At 35.3% G+C, this 21,673-nt stretch overlaps 1 protein-coding gene across 7 annotated transcripts in view; it reads right to left on the bottom strand.

Annotated features, from left to right (window-relative positions):
- kcnc3b (potassium voltage-gated channel, Shaw-related subfamily, member 3b) overlaps positions 1-21,673 on the bottom strand; it is a 65,501-nt gene that overhangs the window by 19,754 nt on the left and 24,074 nt on the right. For 2 of the 7 annotated variants that reach the window (XM_082184119.1, XM_082184118.1), the window contains 3 exons: positions 7,605-8,610; positions 5,255-5,440; positions 388-1,661 (listed from right to left, as the gene is read on the bottom strand). In XM_082184119.1, coding sequence (XP_082040245.1) covers positions 1,471-1,661; positions 5,255-5,440; positions 7,605-8,610 — 1,383 coding nt within the window. In that variant the 3' untranslated portion in view covers positions 388-1,470. Of the gene's footprint in view, positions 1-386; positions 1,662-2,301; positions 3,510-5,254; positions 5,441-7,604; positions 8,611-21,673 lie in introns of those variants that run through there. The other 5 variants (XM_082184120.1, XM_082184116.1, XM_082184115.1 and 2 more) reach the window with 4 other exon arrangements.

Below are 21,673 nucleotides of genomic sequence, written 5' to 3'. Positions count from 1 at the left end.
AAATGTTGGTGTGCAATTCGCTATTGCTTTTATACATTTTCAAACCAGTGTTGTTATTATTGTCTAAAACGATTAAAAATAATTTTGTTAATTGAAATAAATCTGAAATAAAATATAAACATTAGATGAAAAAAATAAACTCTAAAATGAACATTTGAAATGTTGCTTTGGAATAAAGTACTAAAATGACTAAAACTAAAGTTGAAATAAAAATAAAAATAAATCAAAGCTAAATAGAAACAAAAATGACAAAAAAAACAAAACTACTAAAACTTAAAAAACTGACTGTCGAATTCAGTTTATATGTTTTTTGCAACGAAATAAATTAGTTGATTTTCATTGTATTTAAAAAACTACTTTATTTCATGGCGATCGCTGTCTATCAAGTTAAACTGAAAATAATAAATATTAGATAAATGAAAAATTGAAATATCAAAATAAATATGGAGCAATACGATTTTTTTTTTTTTATGTAAAAATAAAAATTCATCTTTTTATTACAATTCCTCATCATATGACACCCTTAAATCAGAGAATATTAGAGATGTATTAGAGAGAATATGAGAGAGATTAAAATTTCTAGTGTCAGGTTGCAATATATGTAATTAATGAAACTAGCTCCATATGCTCTATACTATATGTAGATGTTTGCTCACTAGGTTTTGAAACAGAGCCTGGCAGTTTAGCTAAGATGCCATATAACAGAACTCACACATACACATACATATCCTCAACAGACACTGGTCACTGGTCTTAACATGATGTTATTTCTGCATCTACAGGGTCTCTGGATGTTAAAAGTGATAGAGCGACTGCGTCCCAGAAGACGAGGTGTTGCTCAAGCCCAGGAAAACACGTGCGGTTCCTTCTTACCTGCTCTACGTCAGTCTGTCTGTGAGTCTGTCCAAATATCCCAGTGTCTGTCTGTCAACCAGTCAGTCAGACGTCAGTTACACAGCACACACACACACACACCTCAAAAACAAGAGCTAACACACAGACTGTCACACACATGTAGGAGATTCCGGCTACGCTAGGAACTGAAGCAGGTTGAGGTCGTATGAGCAGATTCATAGGAATCTGTGCCACACATGAACACTCTTTCTCTCCATCCATCTTTGCTTTTTCCCACATCATCCACTCAAAAAATATTTAGGCTAAATTTTAGATTATGTATTTAAATTGCATAGAAACTCAGTGTGTAAAAAATTTACATGTGATTCAAATATATAAATAAATCTTAAATTTAGGCCCAAATATGTTTTTGAGTGAACGTTGCCCCGCACAGTGTTTGCAGCATGGCACAGAACCGAGAACTCGTGCTCATTTGAATTCACCTTGACCTCTATCGACCCCTGACCTTTAACCCTGAGGTGATTCGACTCAGCACAGCGAACACCCAAGCAACCTTCGAGTTCGTCTTTCTATGTGTGTGCATTTTTACGTGTTGCCTTGGTGCGCCCGTGCGGGTTAAAGGTCACCGGAAGAGTGAGGGAAACACATTGAAAACACAATAAGCGACGTCACATCACAACAAACACAACGCACGCACACACACACACACACACACACACAGCGAGGAGGAGGAGGACGGGGGAGACAGTAGAACAGTGAGAGAATATATGAAGAAGCCAACATACAAACGCGGGATATGACACAACCTGAAGAAAAAGACAATACAGAGCGTGTGAGATCCCACTGAAAACACACACACACACACACACACACACACACACACACACACACACACACACACACACACACACACACACACACACACACACACACACACACACACACACACACACACACACACACACACACACTGCAGCAGGTGCAGTTCCATTTGTAATTGCAGTGGATCTCATATGACATTGAAAACAATCTTTGTTACACAACTCTATAGTGTCCAACTTTGTCCCATATGCATGTTTTTCTCATTACAGAGTATGAGGTTGGTGTAACAGACCTGAATACGTCCGAGTAAAGATTGGGTTTCTGCTCTCTTCTTTTGTAACATCGCAAAGAACGTATTTACAGTATATGCAACATTTCAAAGGATCTTTAAAGGAATTTTCCAGCTTATTTTCAACCTAATAATTTGGATTCTTTCACAGTCATTGACATGAACAGCACAGCAAATCAACAAAGTGCAACTATTAAATTGTATGAAACACTTAACACTTAAACATTACATGTGATGGCTTGAGACTAGTGTGATAAAATTAGCAAAGCATCTTTCTGTGATACTCAAATCTGATTGGTCAATCGCTCACCAAGGCTGATTTAATTGATCAAAAATACAGTAAAAAAAGTAATATTGTGAAATATTATTACAATTTATAATAACTATTTTCTATTTGAATATATTTTAAAATGTAATTTATATCCTGTGATCAAAGCTGAATTTTCAGCATCATTACTCCAGTCTTCAGTGTCACATGATCCTTCAGAAATCATTCTAATATGATGATTTGATGCACAAGAAACATTTCTGATTATTATCAGTTAATATATTTTTTTTATTCTGCTTAATATATTTGTGGAAACTGTGATCGAACTTTTTTTGTAAAAGAAAGTGAAAGTGAGAAAAACAGCATTCATTTGAATTAGATATATTTTGTAACATTAAAATAGTCACTTTTGATCAATTTACTGTGTCGTTGCTGAATAAAAGTATTTATTTCTTTAAAAATAAACCTGGAATATTCCATTAAACACATATGATTGCTAGTCTACTGTCCTCTACACACACACAGTGTCAGAAAAATGCACTTTTACAGTAAGATTTGTATCATCTCATTGTATTTGTGCTGAGTTTCTACATGCCGGGTGTTAAAGTGGGTGATAAATTGTCCCAAGTGCACAGACATTTTTGGCATTGACTGTCCAGAGTGGGACAGTCAGCAATTTAAGAGGTGGCCAATCTGCAAAAACATACAAGAGCAAATCTATGTGTCAGAGAGTGTGTGAAACCCAAACTTAAACTCATATTCAGTAACATCATACAACATTAGATTCATTTCCTTTAACAGATGAAACTAATGACAGTTTGTTAGGACAACAACACAACATCAACACGAGAAATTACACCCGTCAACAACGAAACACCCATGCAGGTGTAAATGTGTGTGTAATTGTGTTAAATATCCTATATAATTAATTATCGGAGCATGTGTTTGTATGTTTCTATTTCTGTGGTTGGTCTTTACCTCTGATCACTATGGTTTGATCCATGCCAAGGTGGAGTTTGCATTAATATCCTTCCAGCTTATACCATTCGTCTGTGATGGGAGGATTTGTGGCCGTCGGCTGATATCCTAAATCTAACTGTGCCAAATGGAGTCGGGATGTGTTGGGGGAACGGCAACCAGGGATATATCGGGCTCTGAGAATCGTGCGTGCATGGATCGGACATTGTTCGTGTCATTTGTTGTGCGTTTTTGTGGATGGAGAGGAGATTTGTGTGGTTGTTGGAGGTGACAGAACAGGTAACAGAAGGTTTGACACTGAAAATGAAGACCAAGGAAAATGCAATCCAAAAAAGATATTGAGAGAATGGAATATAAAAGGCAAAAAGAAGAGGATGGTGAAGGTGAGGAAAGAAATGGAGGAGAAATTGTGTATTATTATGGAAAATTAGACATGCAAAAAAAGAAAGAAAGAAAGAAATTAAAGAAAAAAAGAGAAGAGGAAAAATGTCAAAAGAGAGATTTTTCAGATGTCAGTGTGTTTTTAAGGATGTTTTCACACTTGAATCCTAAAATAAGCAACTTCAGATCCCTTGAAGTGGAGCAAAAACAACCTGGTTCACTCTGTATTCACACTGTTCCTCGCCTAAAATGAGGGATTGGATCTGATTTTAACCCATTTTAGTGTTCATTGACTAGCATTGACTCAACCACTAGTGTAAGTTAACAGTGGGATTATATGTTTGCTGGACAATTTTTCATTTGGCTTAGAAATGACACACTTCACATTTAAATCTAATTAATTTATTGACAATTTCTGTGGAATAATATTACATTTCTGTGATGATTTCCTCACTTTGATGACTTCTCTGCTAAATGATTACATGTAAATGTAAAATATTTTATTAAAATTGCATAAGCTGCTCATGTCCTGCCATACCTTTAACTATGGGGCTAAAATAGTCTCAAAATGAATGCGTTTACAAATATGATACACAAATGCGTAAGCTTATTCACATTAACAAAAAAGTTTATATATTAGCAAACAGCAATGTATAACTCAGTTTGTGTTTAAAAAATTAAAAAAAATTACAAATTGTCAAAGAGGTAAGACAAATTTTTTCCCCTTAGAATTAAGTTTATTTTTCTTACCCCACTCATGTTTTAAACATAAACTCATTTACTTTTGATATATTTTTCAGACGTAATTTTGCCTCTCAAATAAATGTTTCTTGATTTAAGAAAGTTGAGATATTTCTACTGTAAAACATGACAAAGATACTGAGAAATGAAATAATTTTCCATAGCGATTCACACACACTTGATGATTCACAAATGTAGATTCAACAAACAAACTTTCAGAAATGTGCAATTGTTGGTTGGTTTGGCATTTGCTAATAGAATTTTCTGAAATATAAGTTATGATTTGTGAATTGCTGCTTGCAAAAGTATTAAAAAAAAGCAGCTAAAGTATTTGACTACATAGATGAGAATATAAAGTGAGCCTGGCATGCTTTTTGATTAAAATGCACGATATAAGCGAACTGTACAGTGGGTTTAAAGTGAATGGTTCTTGGACCAGTGCTCAAGGGTCAGAGTTTATTTGGATATTCATATGCATAAACTATATATACAGCTCTATATATACAGTTGGATATACAGTATAAGCATATCCAACATTATGAAGTACACATGTAAAGCGATATATATGCTAATCTCAGTGGCTTGATTGTTTATATTGATTATAAATTGATAGATTTCTTTGAAATGATGTGTATTGTAAAAAGCGCTATATAAATAAATTATTACAAATGCTCTCAGCCTCGTGAAACCACCCAAGTGTGAAAACACCCAGAGATGTTGGTTTATGGTTATGTAATCTGTATTTTCGGAGAGATGGACACGAGTGTGTGAGATGGCCAGGTTTTAGGGGATGCTTGTGTGTGCAAACTATGTTAGAAAGGGATCTTTAAGATCTAACACATCTTGCACAGAGGCTGGGATTGGGCCGAGACTGTGTGAATATGTGTGTGTAACTCGCTCGCTGAAGCATTTAAACGTACCTTTCCGCACGTTCCCATCAGTGGGTCGAAACTCTCGCGTGTTGAGGAGGAAGCAGGCTCTGTCCTGCTGGTAGCGTTCTGTTCGGCCCACCGGGCTGCGCTCGTCCGGACTGAGAACCTGATCGATTGTTGGACAGTCCTCGTTCGCTAGAGCGGCACTGGCTGCGTCACCGTTCTGCTTCGAGTCTGGAGAGAGACATGAATCAACACAGAAAGCGTGAGACAGGAGAGAAGAAAGACATGGAATATTCAACAGGAATCTGCTGGAAATTAGGTGAAATGTGACATGAAAATACTAACATTCTTTAAAGGAAAAGATCACCTAGAAATATGTGACCCTGGATCACAAATAGCCAACAATACATTGTATGGGTCAAAATTATCGATTTTTCTTTTATGCAAAAAATCATTAGGATATTAAGTAAAGATCATGTTCCATGAAGATATTTTGTACATTCCCTACCGTAAATATATAAAACTTTTATTTTTGTGAGTGAATGCAGCACAATCGTGAACATAAATGCACAACTTTAAAGGAGATTTTCTCAATGTTTCGATTTTTTTGCACCCTCAGATTCCAGATGTTCAAATAGTTGTATCTCGACCAAATATTGTCCTATCCTAACAAACCATACATTAATGGAAAGTTTATTTATTCAGCTTTCAGATGATGTATACATGTCAATTTAAAAAAAATGACCCATGTGACTGGTTTTGAGGTCCAGGGTCACATATAAATTGTGGCATTAATTACTACAACTCATTTTGTCCTAAACCTGATTGACTTTAATTTCTTGAGTCAGTGAGTTGAATTTGAGAACTGAATCGGGTTCATTTGTGAACGAATCATTCACACTAGCTCTGAGAACTAATTGAATCGATTCATTGAAATGATCTGTCTCAAAACTATCTTTAGATTCTAGATGTGTAGCAGTGAAAAATGAATTTTGACCTGTTCCTCACATTAAGCATATTGTTTCAGAAGCAAATGAATCGCATAGAGGACTTTTATGATACTTTTATTAATTTTTTTGGCAGCTTGACAGCCCCAGTTCTCATCAAGTTATTTTGAACTGGGTGAACTATTCCATTGTACAATGTGAAATAAAAAAAAATCTGATAATCTTAATGATAATCTGGTTCAGATATGGTCAATTCTGAAAGCTTCAGAATTTCTGGGTTTAGAGTTTATTCTTAAAAAAATTATAATAATAGATATTTAATCTGCAAGCAACAAATCTGCTAAATTGGAGATAAAAACAATGGTTGTTGCTCTTCCTTAAAGAGAAAATAGCAAGCATGTCCTGAATGAAAGAAATTACTATGCACCTATATCTGGAACTAATGTGAGAGCAAAAATATAAGTTGTTAGGCAAGGTTATGCATCGCCCTCTCTCCTGTCCTGTACCTTATAGAACTAATAGTGACCCTATAGAACTATTAGAGACTTGCAGGTTTTAAAAACATTGAATAATTGATAATAGACATGACATTAGTAGGAAGAGCAGTGCACCTGGAGAATCACACACACACACACACACACACACACACACACACACACACACACACACACACACACACACACACACACACACACACACACACACAGTTGTACAGTGCAAGGACATTATGTTGCATTGTACCATTTTAACAACATTTTAACAATGCACTAGTACATTTTCCGACACAGCTCCTAAATATCTCTTTCAGATGTCTTTGATGGTTGTGGATTTTTATGTATTTAAAATTTTTATTTTATTTTATATGAGTTGAAGTTTTATTGCAAAGTATTAAGTTCACAGAAATGAATATATAAATACAAAAAACGTAATACAATATATAATATATACAAATATAAATCTAATGTATAATATTTAATAGGCCCACATAAATCATTCACAATCATTATCCAAAAATAGTATGTAATATAATAATATAATACTGTATATAAAAACAATATGTAATATAAAAACACAAAGTTTGATATAATATATAATATTTTTTTCTGTTGGATTCCAAACTTTATACACATGTTTCTGTTGTATTTCAAGCTAAAATAACTATAATTAAAATTTAAATATGATAAATATATAATATAATAAATATAATATAAAAATAATAAATACATTTCTGTTGGATTTCAGGCAAAATAATCATATTATGATATATTAATCATATCAACCACTCCAAAAACTTAATGTAATTCAGTACTATCATTGAAACTTCTTGTTCTACGGCTTTCACACGTAATAACATCAAAACCTATTAAAAAAAAAATTATGGATTTTTTTTTCTATAACAAGGTTGACAGTGCACAATAAAATCTGTGTGTATTTGTTCTGTGTCTCACCTCTGTTAATCTCTATGATCTCCTCCTGAGCTAGAGGACAGTCACCCGCCAGTCCTCCCGCCAGTCCACCCGTCAGCCCGCTCGACCCCAGCACGCCACCCAGCACATTACCCAGGATCCTCTGGGGCGAGGCCGTCGCCATCGCCAGGGCGTCCGGCTTGCAGTAATTGGGCGAGCCGGGTTGCGGGGCTCGCGGGATGTGTTTGTTCTTCTTTTTAGGCAGCTTCTGCTTGGCCATGGCCAGAGAGTAATACATGCCGAAGTTGTTAACAATCACGGGCACGGGCATGGCAATAGTCAGCACCCCCGCGAGGGCACACAACGCTCCCACCAGCATTCCCGACCACGTCTCCGGATACATATCTCCATAGCCTAAAGTGGTCATGGTCACCACGGCCCACCAGAAACCAATGGGGATGTTCTTGAAGCTGGTGTGCACGCTCGCCGTAGGGTCGTCCGGACTGGCTCCTATCCTTTCGGCGTAGTAGATCATAGTGGCGAAGATGAGAACGCCGAGAGCGAGGAAGATGATGAGCAGGAGGAACTCATTGGTGCTGGCGCGGAGTGTGTGTCCGAGGACACGCAAGCCCACGAAGTGACGCGTCAGCTTGAAGATACGCAGGATTCGCACGAAGCGCACCACGCGCAGGAAGCCCAGGACATCTTTAGCCGCTTTGGAGGAGAGTCCGCTCAGACCGACCTCCAGGTAGAAGGGCAAGATGGCCACGAAGTCGATGATGTTCAGCGCGCTCTTGAAGAACTCCACCTTGTCGGGACAGAAGATGACGCGCGTGAAGACCTCGATGGTGAACCAAACCACGCACACTCCCTCCACGTACGTGAGCCATCTGTCCGTGACCACCTCGTACACGATCTCCTCTTTCGTCACGTTGCCTTCCGTTACGTTCTCCGTTTTGTTGTAGATGGTGTTGAACGCTTCGTGCGTCTCCATGCAAAAGGTGGAAATGGAGATGAGGATGAATAGCAGGGATCCGAACGCCACATACTGAAGAACGAGAAAAAGAGAGAAAGAGAGAGTTCAGCAGGGGAGACGAAACAAACCTTTGGATCAACATTCAAAACTGTCAAATATTATTCTTATATATATATATATATACATGAATACTTCCAAAAACATTTAAAGATGAAATTTATGTGCACCTGTTTTGAAACAATAAGAGCTATACTAATGAACCTGAAATGAATTAACAATCATGCATTGTTCCCGTAAGCAGATGCTTTTATCCAAAGGAACGTGCATTACACACTCATTACAGACACAGTCCCTCCGGAGTAACCTGAAGTTAAGTGCCGTGCTCAAGGACACAGTGCTATCAGACCAAACCAGCGTCCGGAAGTTTATAGTCCGGAGCTTTAGCCATTACACCACAAACCCACAACCGTAGCTTCATTCTCAGACATCCACTGTGCTGGAACACACTTTATGCATTATTTATTATTATATATAACATTTATGCATTAGAGATAGACACCAGTGTTATTTAAATATATTATAGTACTATACAATATAGTATTAATATTGTGAATTAGCTTATATATATATATATATATATATATATATATATAAATATAATTTATTATAATATAATTAATATAATATAATATTGTTTTTTATTTTCATTTTAGTTTTAGAAATTTTGCTGTGCTGTTGTGGTTTTTATTAGATGTTTTAGTGTATTTAGTTATTTTTTTATTTCAGTTATTTCAGTTTTAGTAATGTCAGCACTTCAATTTCAACTTATTTTATTTCAGTTATATAATAAGACTTCACAAACAACTTTGGGACATCAAATTAGAAACAAAATATCAGCAACTGATTTTTTCAAGAAGATTTTATAAAACAAAACTTGTATATTGTATCGAAAACTAGAAACAAAAGTCTTGAAACAAAAAACTTGAGAATTTTCAAGAAAATGATAGTTTAGTAAAAATTCTGTTAGATTCCAAGATAAAATATCTATATCTATATCTATATATATATATAAACAGAAATGATGTAATTATATTTATGAATCACCTTTGAAAAATGTTGAAGCTATGCTACCTCTCTATATTGACTAATGCATAACTAATAGTTTGTCATTCAGATGTTTATTAAGGGATCTGTCCATGACATCATTTTATTTACTCTAGACATTGATCGCTCTGTGCTCAAGATCAGTTTTCATATCCATGATGACTGTGCATATAGCTTCATATACCTGTGAAATCACATGAACCCTATAAATGACCTATTTTTCCAACACTGATCTTAGGTAAAACAATAGGTTTCTATAAACGGAGACGTACATTATCATAGCTTTACATACAGATCAGTGGCAATGCAAGGAAGTGAACTGCTGATTCTTTCATCAATGCAGATCAATAAAAAATAATCCAAAGCATCACTTCACATAGAAAGAGGGTTATATACTGGATAAAAGTTTTTTAAGATGAAAATCATATTAGTTAGTTCACAATATCACAATTGGGTGAATGTATAGGAGAATTTCAAATAATTATGAACATGATTTTTTTTAAATGGTTAAAACAGGTCCTCATAAAATGAGAAAATGTATCATTTTACATTTAATATTTTAACTATTTTCCAAATAGTTATTATTAATATATGTCATATTATACTATTATTTATAATAATATAATATATACATCATATTTATTTATAAAGTTAACAGAAATATTAATTTATAATCCACATTCATATCTGTTTAAAAATGTTGCTTTCTACTAACAGTTTGACAAATTAAATAAAGATGGCAATGATTTTGATGATAATAATGATATATACACTTTTCCTTTGTATTTACTCAAAAGTGTGCCAGAACCTTAACTAGATCCTGACGCGCACACACACACACACACACACACACACACACGCACGCACGCACGCACGCACGCACGCACGCACGCACGCACGCACACACACACACACACACACACACGCACACACACACACAAACTTCGATCTACATTAGTCTCATATAATCTCTCACCTAAAATAATCTTTTAAACACAGATTTACATCCGACTGTAACCCACAGAATAAAAGCCCACTAAACACTCAGAGATCCAGGGTTGGAGTTTAATGCTCCTTTAGGAAATTACCCAGTTTTTATTAGTTTTACACATTAAATTAAGTGTTTAATTCAACCTGCCAAAAAACATTATATTCATTCAACGATTTGGTCGTGGAAGCAAATTCTCTCTCAAATTCACAGAGTAGGCTATAAGAAAGAAAGATCAAACATGTATTTATATTAAGATCTCTCTCTCTCTCTCTCTCTCTCTCTCTCTCTCTCTCTCTCTCTCTCTCTCTCTCACACACACACACACACACACAGAGCCACTCATGTGCATGAGATGTTCCAGGCATTTAGGACACACAGGGTTGAAAGCCTTTCCTTCACTCCACCCCTCTATCTGCTCGCTCCATTTATCCCTCCATCCAAGACTGCTTTGTTTCACAGACTGCCCAGGATTTGTACTGAACCATCTACCTCCCTCTCTAACACACACACACACACACACACACACACACACACACACACACGTTCCTCTATCATGGTGGAGGCCTGTGCATTGTGCTAAAGATATTTTCTCTATTTCTAAACTTTTGAATTTTAAATATTCACTAAAGTCACCATGAAATCACATTGACAATTGTTTCTTATGGAAAATCAATAAATGATTTATCTACATATTTATAGCACATATAATCACTCCAAACCATCTTAAAAAGGGAAATATTTGGAATAATGCCATCAGGAATATAATTGCAAGAATTTTTTACTTCAAAATTTCACATTTAAATCAAAGTGCTACTGTAATTTCTTTGTAAACATTTGAGAAATTTACTAGGAATTTCTGACTGATAATTGCTTCAAAGTGAATCCTGTACCATTTAAAAAAAAAACTGTATTAAAGATGAGCACATTTCTGCCTTTTTACACATTTATAGCAAATGGTAATCACTCCCAACAAGGGAAATATGTGTAATTATGCAATCAGGAATATGAAAAACAAAGAAAACGAGAGGTAATAAGAGCACAGCGAACGACAGATCTGAAGAGGACAGGTGCTTATTTCAGGTGAACATGAACACACAACTCTTTTTAAAGTACCTGCCTCATCCCACAAGCCCCCTCTCTCTCTCTGTTTGTCTTCAGTCTCAACCTGACCTAGTTACAGACTGCTGCAGTAACCAGCCTCCTCTGCCCAGGTGTCTCTCTCTCTCTCTCTCTCTCTCTCTCTCTAATGATCTCTCATAGCAGTGCTCTGTCAGACTCCATATTGCCCGCTTAAACCAGGGAACTAGTCAATCGACAAACCAGTTGCATGTTTAAGTCACACTCTCTAGTACTTTACGCCCTTCGCAAGATTGATTTACATTTACAAGAAATGCATGGAATACCAGCATATACTACACATAATAAATACTGTAAACTGCCTACTATTTTACACCTAATTTATGAAACACAAGCAGAAATTTCGTGTAATTTGTTCATGAATCTTTGAACTGATGGGAACAATTAATGCAACAATGATTTATACTTAGCATGTGTTTCATGAATGAGGCTCAATATATGCAACAGTGTACATTATGCCAAGATAAACGTGAGCATGCAACAATATCATCATTATATAACGCAATGTTGCATTGCATATTTAATTCAGTTTAATTCGCATTTTACCTTTTTTTACGCTATGATGTCACTTCCTTCCTATATGATGCAAAAACACATGTCTTACATGCAAATCATACAAAGGGACAGTTATTATTGATTAACCATTCTGTTGTGAGTTAGTGTAATTTATATAAAATAGTAAAAAGTATCATTAATACATTGATGGTATCAGATGGTTGTACTGTGGTACTGAATTATTACCATATTCACATACCATGGTATTTGTACAGTACCACAAAAGAATGGCATGGTATTACAATCACAGTTGTAAACCAAAAGTATAGTATTAGCATGGTACCAAATTCAAAACAACACAGCATTACCATACTATGATGTCAAAAACATAGTACCATGTCCTAAAATGTGGTATTACCATGGCTTTATATAAAAAAACAACAACAACAAAAACATAATATTGCTATACTATTGTCACGCTGTGTTTCAGGCAGGAAGACGAAGACGAAGACGAAGACGAAGACGAAGACGAAGACGAAGACGAAGACAGATCCAGTTCATAAAACTCAAAGTTTAATTTCAATACCCCAGACAGGCAATGGCAAACATAACTAAACATAACGGTGATCGGACAAGGTGTGAAGGAACGGGTGCAACTTATAAGGCAAGCACAAACGAGATAATGAAGGATCCACAGCTGATCTGATGAACTCATAATGACGGTGACCATAGTAACGGATGACACAAGCAAAACAGGAACTGAAGAAATGCAAAATAAAAGTCCATGAACTAAACAGAACATAATGGTGACATAAACATAGTTTTGCCATAGTATCATGTCCAAAAATGTAGTATTACCATGGCATCATACTCAAAAAACAGTATTACTATACTATGATGTCCAAAACATATTACCATGTCCTAAAATGTGCAATTATGGCACCATATATATATATATATATAAAAAAGCACAATATTGATATTGTCCATAAACATAGTTTTACTCTAACATGTCCAAATGTGGTATTACCAAGGCATCATATTCAAAACACACAGTATTACCATACTATGATGTCCAAAACTTAGTTTTACTATAGTATCACATCCCAAAATGGGGTATTTATGGCACCATGTTAAAAGAAAACACAGCACTACCATACTATGCTCTCTAAAACATAGTTTTACCATAGTATCACATCCCAAAATGTGGTATTACCATGGCATTATATAAAAAAAACACAGTATTACCATAGTATGATGTCCAAAACTTAGTTTTACTATAGTATCACATCCCAAAATGTGGTATTACCATGGCATCATATTCAAAAAACACAGTATTACCATACTATGATGTCCAAAACTTAGTTTTACTATAGTATCACATCCCAAAATGGGGTATTTATGGCACCATGTTAAAAGAAAACACAGCACTACTATACTATGCTCTCTAAAACATAGTTTTACCATAGTATCACATCCCAAAATGTGGTATTACCATGGCATTATATAAAAAAAACACAGTATTACCATAGTATGATGTCCAAAACTTAGTTTTACTATAGTATCACATCCCAAAATGTGGTATTACCATGGCATCATATTCAAAAAACACAGTATTACCATACTATGATGTCCAAAACTTAGTTTTACTATAGTATCACATCCCAAAATGGGGTATTTATGGCACCATGTTAAAAGAAAACACAGCACTACTATACTATGCTCTCTAAAACATAGTTTTACCATAGTATCACATCCCAAAATGTGGTATTACCATGGCATCATATTCAAAAAACACAGTATTACCATACTATGATCTCCAAAACATAGTTTTACCGTAGTATCACATCCCAAAATGTGGTATTACCATGGCATCATGTTCAAAAAACACAGTATTACCATAGTATGATGTCCAAAACTTAGTTTTACTGTAGTACCGTGTCCAAAAATGTGGTATTTATGGCACCATGTTAAAAGAAAACACATACTATGATCTCCAAAACATAGTTTTACCATAGTATCACATCCCAAAATGTGGTATTACCCTGGCATCATATTCCAAAAACAGAGTATTACCATAGTATGATGTCCAAAACATTGTACCATACTACAGTGTCAAAAACATGGTATTTCCACGTCCCAAAGACCGTGGTATTTGGTGTAAGTGTGTGAGTATTTCTCTCTGCTCTCTATCTTTCTGTCTTTGGTGCAGGAAGGGGAAGCAAGCACAGTGGTTGTCATGGAGACAGTGATGAAGCTGTGCTGCGGTAAACACACGTCATTAGAGTCACGTTAACACTCGTGTGCACACACTTTCACACACACAGATACACACACGCGCGTCGTGCACCACGATACAGTGTGAGATGTTAAAATAAACGCAATCGCTCACAGCATGTGTGAAAGTCACTCGTCACTTCGTCTGCTCTAATCTTTCTTTCTTTCTCTCTTTCTTTCTCTGGCCTGCTCTGTTAATCTCCTCCAACATAAAGCTGCAAACGCATGTTAAAGGGATAGTTCAGCTGAAAATGAAAATTCTGTCTTCGTCGACTCACTCTAATGCCATTCAACATTCATAACGTGTTAATTCTGAGGTCGACTCTCACCAAATGAATGAATGAATGAACGAATTAATCAAGTGTCAAGATCCAGAAAAGACAAAAAAGGACATGACTATTGTCAGTAAAACTAAAGTCATTTATTTGATCAAAAATACAGTAAAAATTGTGAAATATTATTCAAATTTAAAATAACTGTTTCTATGTGAATATGTTTTAAAATGTAATTTATTCCTGCGATCAAAGCTGAATTTTCAGCATCATTACTCCAGTCTTCAGTGTCACATGATCCTTCAGAAATCATTCTAATATGATGATTTGATGCTCAAGAAACATTTATGATTATAATCACTGCTGAAAGCTGAAAAAGCATTTATTTGAAAATTGAAATATAAAATGTGTTTTCTAAAACTAACCGAGCTTTAAGGGAAAAAACAGAAACTGTTTAGTACTGCATCCCACAATGCAAAGCATCCTACTGTTCTATTTCCAGTGTAATGAATGAACTCGAGTTAATATATCCAGCATGATTTTTAACATCTCTTGACTCATTATTTCATCAGATCCAAATTAAAGGGATAGTTCACATTAAAAGTCATCATTTACTCTCCCTCTCCCTCATGTTGTTCCAAAACCTGTATGACTTTCTTTCTTCTGTTCAACACAAAAGATGATGTTTTGAAGAATGTTGAGAACCAAACAATACGGACTTTCATTTCTCAAAATATCTTATTTTTATGTTCCACAGAAGAAAGTAAGTCATTCATAAGATCTTTTGGATCCACATGAAGGTCAATATTCATTTCAGGTGAACAATCCCATCAAAATATATATATATATAAAAAAGCCAAATGATCTCATACAGTATGTACTGTGCAGTAAGCAACACACACACACACACACACACACACACACACACACACACACACACACACACACACACACACACACACACACACACACACACACACACACACACACACACACACACTCACACACACACACACACACACACACACACACACACACACACACACACACACACACACACACACACACACACACACACACACACACACACACACACACACACACACACGTCACATGCCACAGGCGTTCAGTTCGGTACATCTGACCTGAAAACATCAGAATGTTTTAATGGATGCATTAAACTGCATATGGACTCTAAATTCTGATTGGATGAGCCACATTCGAAGACACGTATCTAAATGGACGCAAAATTTGCAACACTGTAAAAACACTTAAACAAAAAAGAAAAGTTTGGCTATTTTTTATTATTATTTAAAGGTATAGCGGAGGATGTTTTACTTCCTGGTGGGTAGTCTAAACTATTGGTCCTCCTAATTGTCAATCATTCTGGTGAATCAATCAAACTTTTCAAAAAGTGGAGAGGGCGGGTCTTATCTAAAATTTGGAAAGATCCTCCGCTATACCTTTAATATTAAGTATTTTGTGTTCTTTTTTAATATGTAACATTTATATTTAAATTTTAAGATTTTGTCAATCAAATTATTTAATTTGTTATATATATATTTTTTTTTTTTCTAATTATTATTATTAATAATAAAACTTACTATTTATTGAACATGTCTTTTATCATATTGCTGTTGTGGTGATTAAAAAAATAGACTGCTGGTTAAAAACCCCTTTCTATGGAAACTTGTTTCCTCCACAAAATAAAAAAAATATAAAAGATAATTGCAACTTTTTATCTCATAATTCTGACTTTTTTTCCCTCACAATTGAGATTACAATTACAAAAAAATAAAGTCAGAATTGCGAGATGTAAACTCGCAATTGCGAGAGAAAGAAAATGTATATTTTTTATTCAGTGGTGAAAACAAGCTTTATTTTAAAAGTAAATCTAAGAATATATTTTTTATCAGCCATTTTTCTTACCAAAAAAGACCAAAAAGTACTGTGGTACTGCCATGTTTTTTTTTTGTTTTTTTTCTGTTGACACTACAGTTCAGAAGTCTCTTCTGCTCACCAAGGCTGCATTTATTTGATTAATAAATTTCTGAAAAAGCTGAAATATTGTGAAATATTATTACTATTCAAAATGACTGATTTCTATTTGGGTATACTTTAAAATGTAATTTATTCCTGTAATGGCAAAGCTGAATTTCCAGCAGCAGCAATTATAATAATAATAATAATATACTTTTAAAAGTTTAATCCAATTACGATTTTTAATAATAAAACGTACTATTTATTTAACATCAATCTCTTTTATCATATTGCTAGTGTGCCGTTTAAAAAAAAAATTTTTTAGAGTGATTTACCACTTCACATCATGCCTAAAAACACCTATTATCTCAACTAAAATCACTGTAACACTCGTCCCAAAGAGGCTTATTTTCTTAATTATCCGCTTCGACTGAATAATGAGTTTCACAATCTGAAATTTAAATGCATAATTGAGATTTATACATTTCTAGAGATGCATATAGACACTGCGCAGACGTAAAAGTGCACACACTCGTGCATCAGCAAAGGAGGAAATATATCAAGCTGCCCGTCACATGGGAACGACCCATAACATCAGGAGAGACACCTGAGAGAGATGGAGAGAGAGAGAGTGATCGGTCATTTGATGTAACACAGGACACTGCGGGATACTGAAGGTCATAGAGGGACAGTGTGTGTGTGTGTGTGTGTGAAGGCATGTATGCACCTCTATGATGACAGACAACACCGGTTCACACGTGCCGTTGGTGCATTACAAGGATGTGTGAACGTTACTTCACATGCAGAGCTGCATGCTAACAACCATCTGAACGCACTGTCTTCCCGTAGTGCATCTGCTATTCTGATACGTTGTGTGTAAAACATGATGCACAAAAGCGTGCATTTCTTTGCCATTGCTTGAAAAGGCGAGAAGCTCACACACTGTTGCGTGCGGGACCACGGGCGTCTCGGCATCATGCCTGTTTTGTATTCTCTCTAGAAGACTGCAGTGTTGCCATGTACGTTTGTCCTTGCGCCACAGCCCACCCTCTTTCCCACCGCTCCCGTCTCATTCACTCGCAGTCTCTCTATCGCTCTCTATTTCTCTCCTCTCGCTCTATCTTTCTCCACTCTCGCTCTATCTTTGTCCTTAATCTAACAGAGCTTTTGTGACAGAAAATTGCTTTGTAAGAGAAACGGCAAAGTCACGGTGTGGGTACGCACATGATAACATGGGAACTTTTTTTTTTCATATCGCCATAAAAACATTCACCTCTACATGCGTGTGTCTCTTGAACCGAGCAGAAAGTCAAAGTGATGAATTTAGCATTGGCGACGCTGGACATCTATCCTGTAGGAGCAGATGGCTAAACAAACAAACGCACACACACGCACACAAACACACACTGGTTTTCCATGTTTTATGGAGACTTTCCATAGACAGAATGATTTTTATACTCTACAAACTGTATATTCTATCCTCTAACCCATCACTGAAAACTTTCTGCATTTTACATTTTCAAAACACTTTATTTAGTATGATTTATAAGTTCTCCGCGTGGGGACCAAAAAATAAATAAAAAAATGTCCCCATAAGGTCAAAATTTACTGATATTACTATCCTTGAGGTGACATTTGGTCCCCATAACAAAGGAAATACCAGGTACACACACACACACACACACACACACACACTTTTCCTAACCCTAAACCTACCCATCAAAGAAAACTTTCTGCATTTTCAGATTTTCAAAAAACATCATGGGGACCAAAAAATATCAAGGACTTCGGAGGGTTTACCTGGACCCCTGGATTTTTTATTATTATTTATTAAGTATTTTGTGTTCTTTTTTAATATGTAACATTTATATTTTTATTTTAAGATTTTGTCAATCAAATTATTTTATTTGTTATATATATATATATCTTTTTTTTTAATCTAATTATTATTATTAATAATAAGTTTTTAGAAAATTTTCTTTGGATATCCTCAAAAGTAAAATTTATTCATTAATAATGATATTATTAATACTATTAATACTATATATTATATATATATACTGTATATAATATAATATAATACTGTATATAATTAAATATAATATATAAAAATATAAAATCATTATTAATGATTACATTTTATAATTTTATACATTTTATATAAATATATATTCTATAGTAGCGGCCAAAAGTGATAGTATGTCTTAATTTAGGGAAATGCTCTGTTAACTTTGGAAAGGTTTTGCTACGTTGAAGTGACTCTGGTGTCACTTATCTACAGCGTGTCCACTGTCCAAGGTCATGATTCAGTAAAAGAACAAGTGTGTGTGTGTGTGTGTGTGTGTGTGTGTGTGTGTGTGTGTGTGTGTGTGTGTGTGTTGCCCTTGTCCTGTCTCCCAGACACGGACACGTCGGGACAGTTTCCTGACTCAGCAAAATAAATAAACAAATAAATAAGCTAACAAAAAAATGACCAGAGGGAAAAAAAGAAGACAAATGATGTCAAAATGAAGAATTTAGATGATTAAACTAGTGATTATCAAACAGAATGCTGGTTAAACGTCTAAATCAATCAGACATTGAGATTCACAAAAGCCTTTAAAGGTATTTTTGGACATAATGTATATAGTACCATTCAGAAGTCTCTTCTGCTCAACAAGTCTGCATTTATTTGACCGAAAATATAGTAAAACCGGTAATATTGTGAAATATTATTACAATTTAAAGTAACTGTTTTCTATGTGAATATATTATAAAGTGTAATTTATTCCTGTGATCAAAGCTGAATTTTCAGCATCATTACTCCAGTCTTCAGTGTCACATGATCCTTCAGAAATCTGCTCAAGAAACATTTCTGATTATTATCAATGTTGAAATATTTTTTTCAGAATTCTCTGATGAACAGAAAGTTCGAAAGAACAGCATTTATTTAAAATAGAAATATTTTGATCAATTTAATGCATCCTTGCGAAATAAAAGTATTAATGTCTTTTGAAAAATACCTTAAAGTACCATGTGAATACTGCGGTACACTTACAAAAAAGTTAAGATAAAATATTTATGGCTACTTAAGGCTGAGAATTAAACTGCTCCTCAGAGATGGATGGAATTACTGCTGTCAATAATTAGAGAACATTAAACCATGGCCACCACTTTATAGCTCAAATACACTTATCTGTTTAATGGAAACAAAGATGCCAAGGACAAACTTCCACATGAGCCTCAACTGAACAACATTCCCAATATTCCACATCACATTAATGATGGAACGTCCTCACATATGAAGATGTGTGTGTGTGTGTGTGTGTGTGTGTGTGTGTGTGTGTGTGTGTGTGTGTGTTGAGCCAGACAGCAGGGTGTGATGCTATTGCTCTGATGTGGCTCAGCAGGATATGATCTCATCGCCACAGGAAGTTCCAATTATCACCTAGATGAAATTACCCAGCAGGTCTGATCTCGGGTTCCCTGTGGAACAAACATGAAACTAAAGAGATCGACTCATCGACACACACACACCTGTGTCAGGGCAAACTGAAACCCTTCCTGTCGAATGTTTCGAAGCTCTGGCGCCAGTCACTCACACTCTCAAGAGTCTCAGTCTAGTACATGTGAGCACTTCTCCAATACAATACCAGTCAAAAGTTAAGCTTTTTGAAAGAAGTCTCATCTGCTAACCAGGGCTTTTTACTGTATTTTGATCAAATAACGCAAAATACAGTAAAAACAGTAACATTGGCAAAAGTAAGAAATGTTTCTTGAGCAGCAAATCATCATATTAGAATGATTTCTGAAGGATCATGTGACACTGAAGACTGGAGTAATGATGAGTAATTGATCACAGGAATAAATAACATTTTACAATATATTAAATTGTAATAATATCTCACTGTTTTTACTGTATTTTTGATCAAATGAATGCAGCCTTGGTGAGCGGAAGAGACTTCTTTCAAAAACATGAAAACATAGCGTAGTGTACATGCAGTACACATGAAGATGAGCCTCCAGACCAGGATCATGGAGGTGCCCTTCGAGAACATCAGGAGGAATGTGGAGGGACAGCTGTGAAAATCGTCTGAGGGACATGACAGTATACTTGTCTTTGTCAATTAAGCAACCAGGAGCCCGAATGCAAGGCCCCTGGGAGACGGCAACTCCAAGACCGTCACATAAGAGCTGTTCATCTGCTCATCCTTTCAAGCCATGTCAAGACTGCCAATAAAATATTCATGGAGCAGGACGCCAGTGTCTCTGAGCTCATGATGCTGGAAGCTGCTACAGGTCAAGCTCCTCTGGACCTCAATGAAGAACACTGAGATCAGGACATCATCTCACCACAGGACTAGAGGAGTTTACTGGACTGCAATTGAAAGAAAACTCAAAACAGGTTCTGGGAAATGAAGTGTTCTTCGACTGTGACGCACAAAGGTTTATTAAATATGATGAAATCTGCACTACATCACTCAATTTTCATACAATTTTGTTTTAACGAACATAATGCTTATATTCAGCAAGGATGCATGAAATGAATCAAAAGGGACATTTATAACGTTACAAAGACTTCTATTTTTAAATAGAATTTAAAGAATTCTATTCATCAAAGAATCCTGAGACGGCTCTGAATCAGCACAAATGGTTTCAACATTGAAATGTTTCATATGATCTGCATATTAGAACGACATTTAACATCTTACCAACCCCAACTGTACTGTAAATAGTCCCATTAAATTTACGGTGCAACAATTTATGCACGTTTTATGCACAATTTACAAAGATTTACAAAATTCATAAAAATAAAAAATGTGCACGATGCATTGATAAGGCTATAAACATTATTTTACGCTGATTAGACAATTTTCATAAAAACAAGGATTAAAAAATT

This window comes from Leuciscus leuciscus (assembly GCF_965113295.1).
Source record: "Leuciscus leuciscus genome assembly, chromosome: 11".
NCBI classification, from domain to species: domain Eukaryota; kingdom Metazoa; phylum Chordata; class Actinopteri; order Cypriniformes; family Leuciscidae; genus Leuciscus; species Leuciscus leuciscus.
This window is presented reverse-complemented; position numbering and strand designations above follow the sequence as displayed.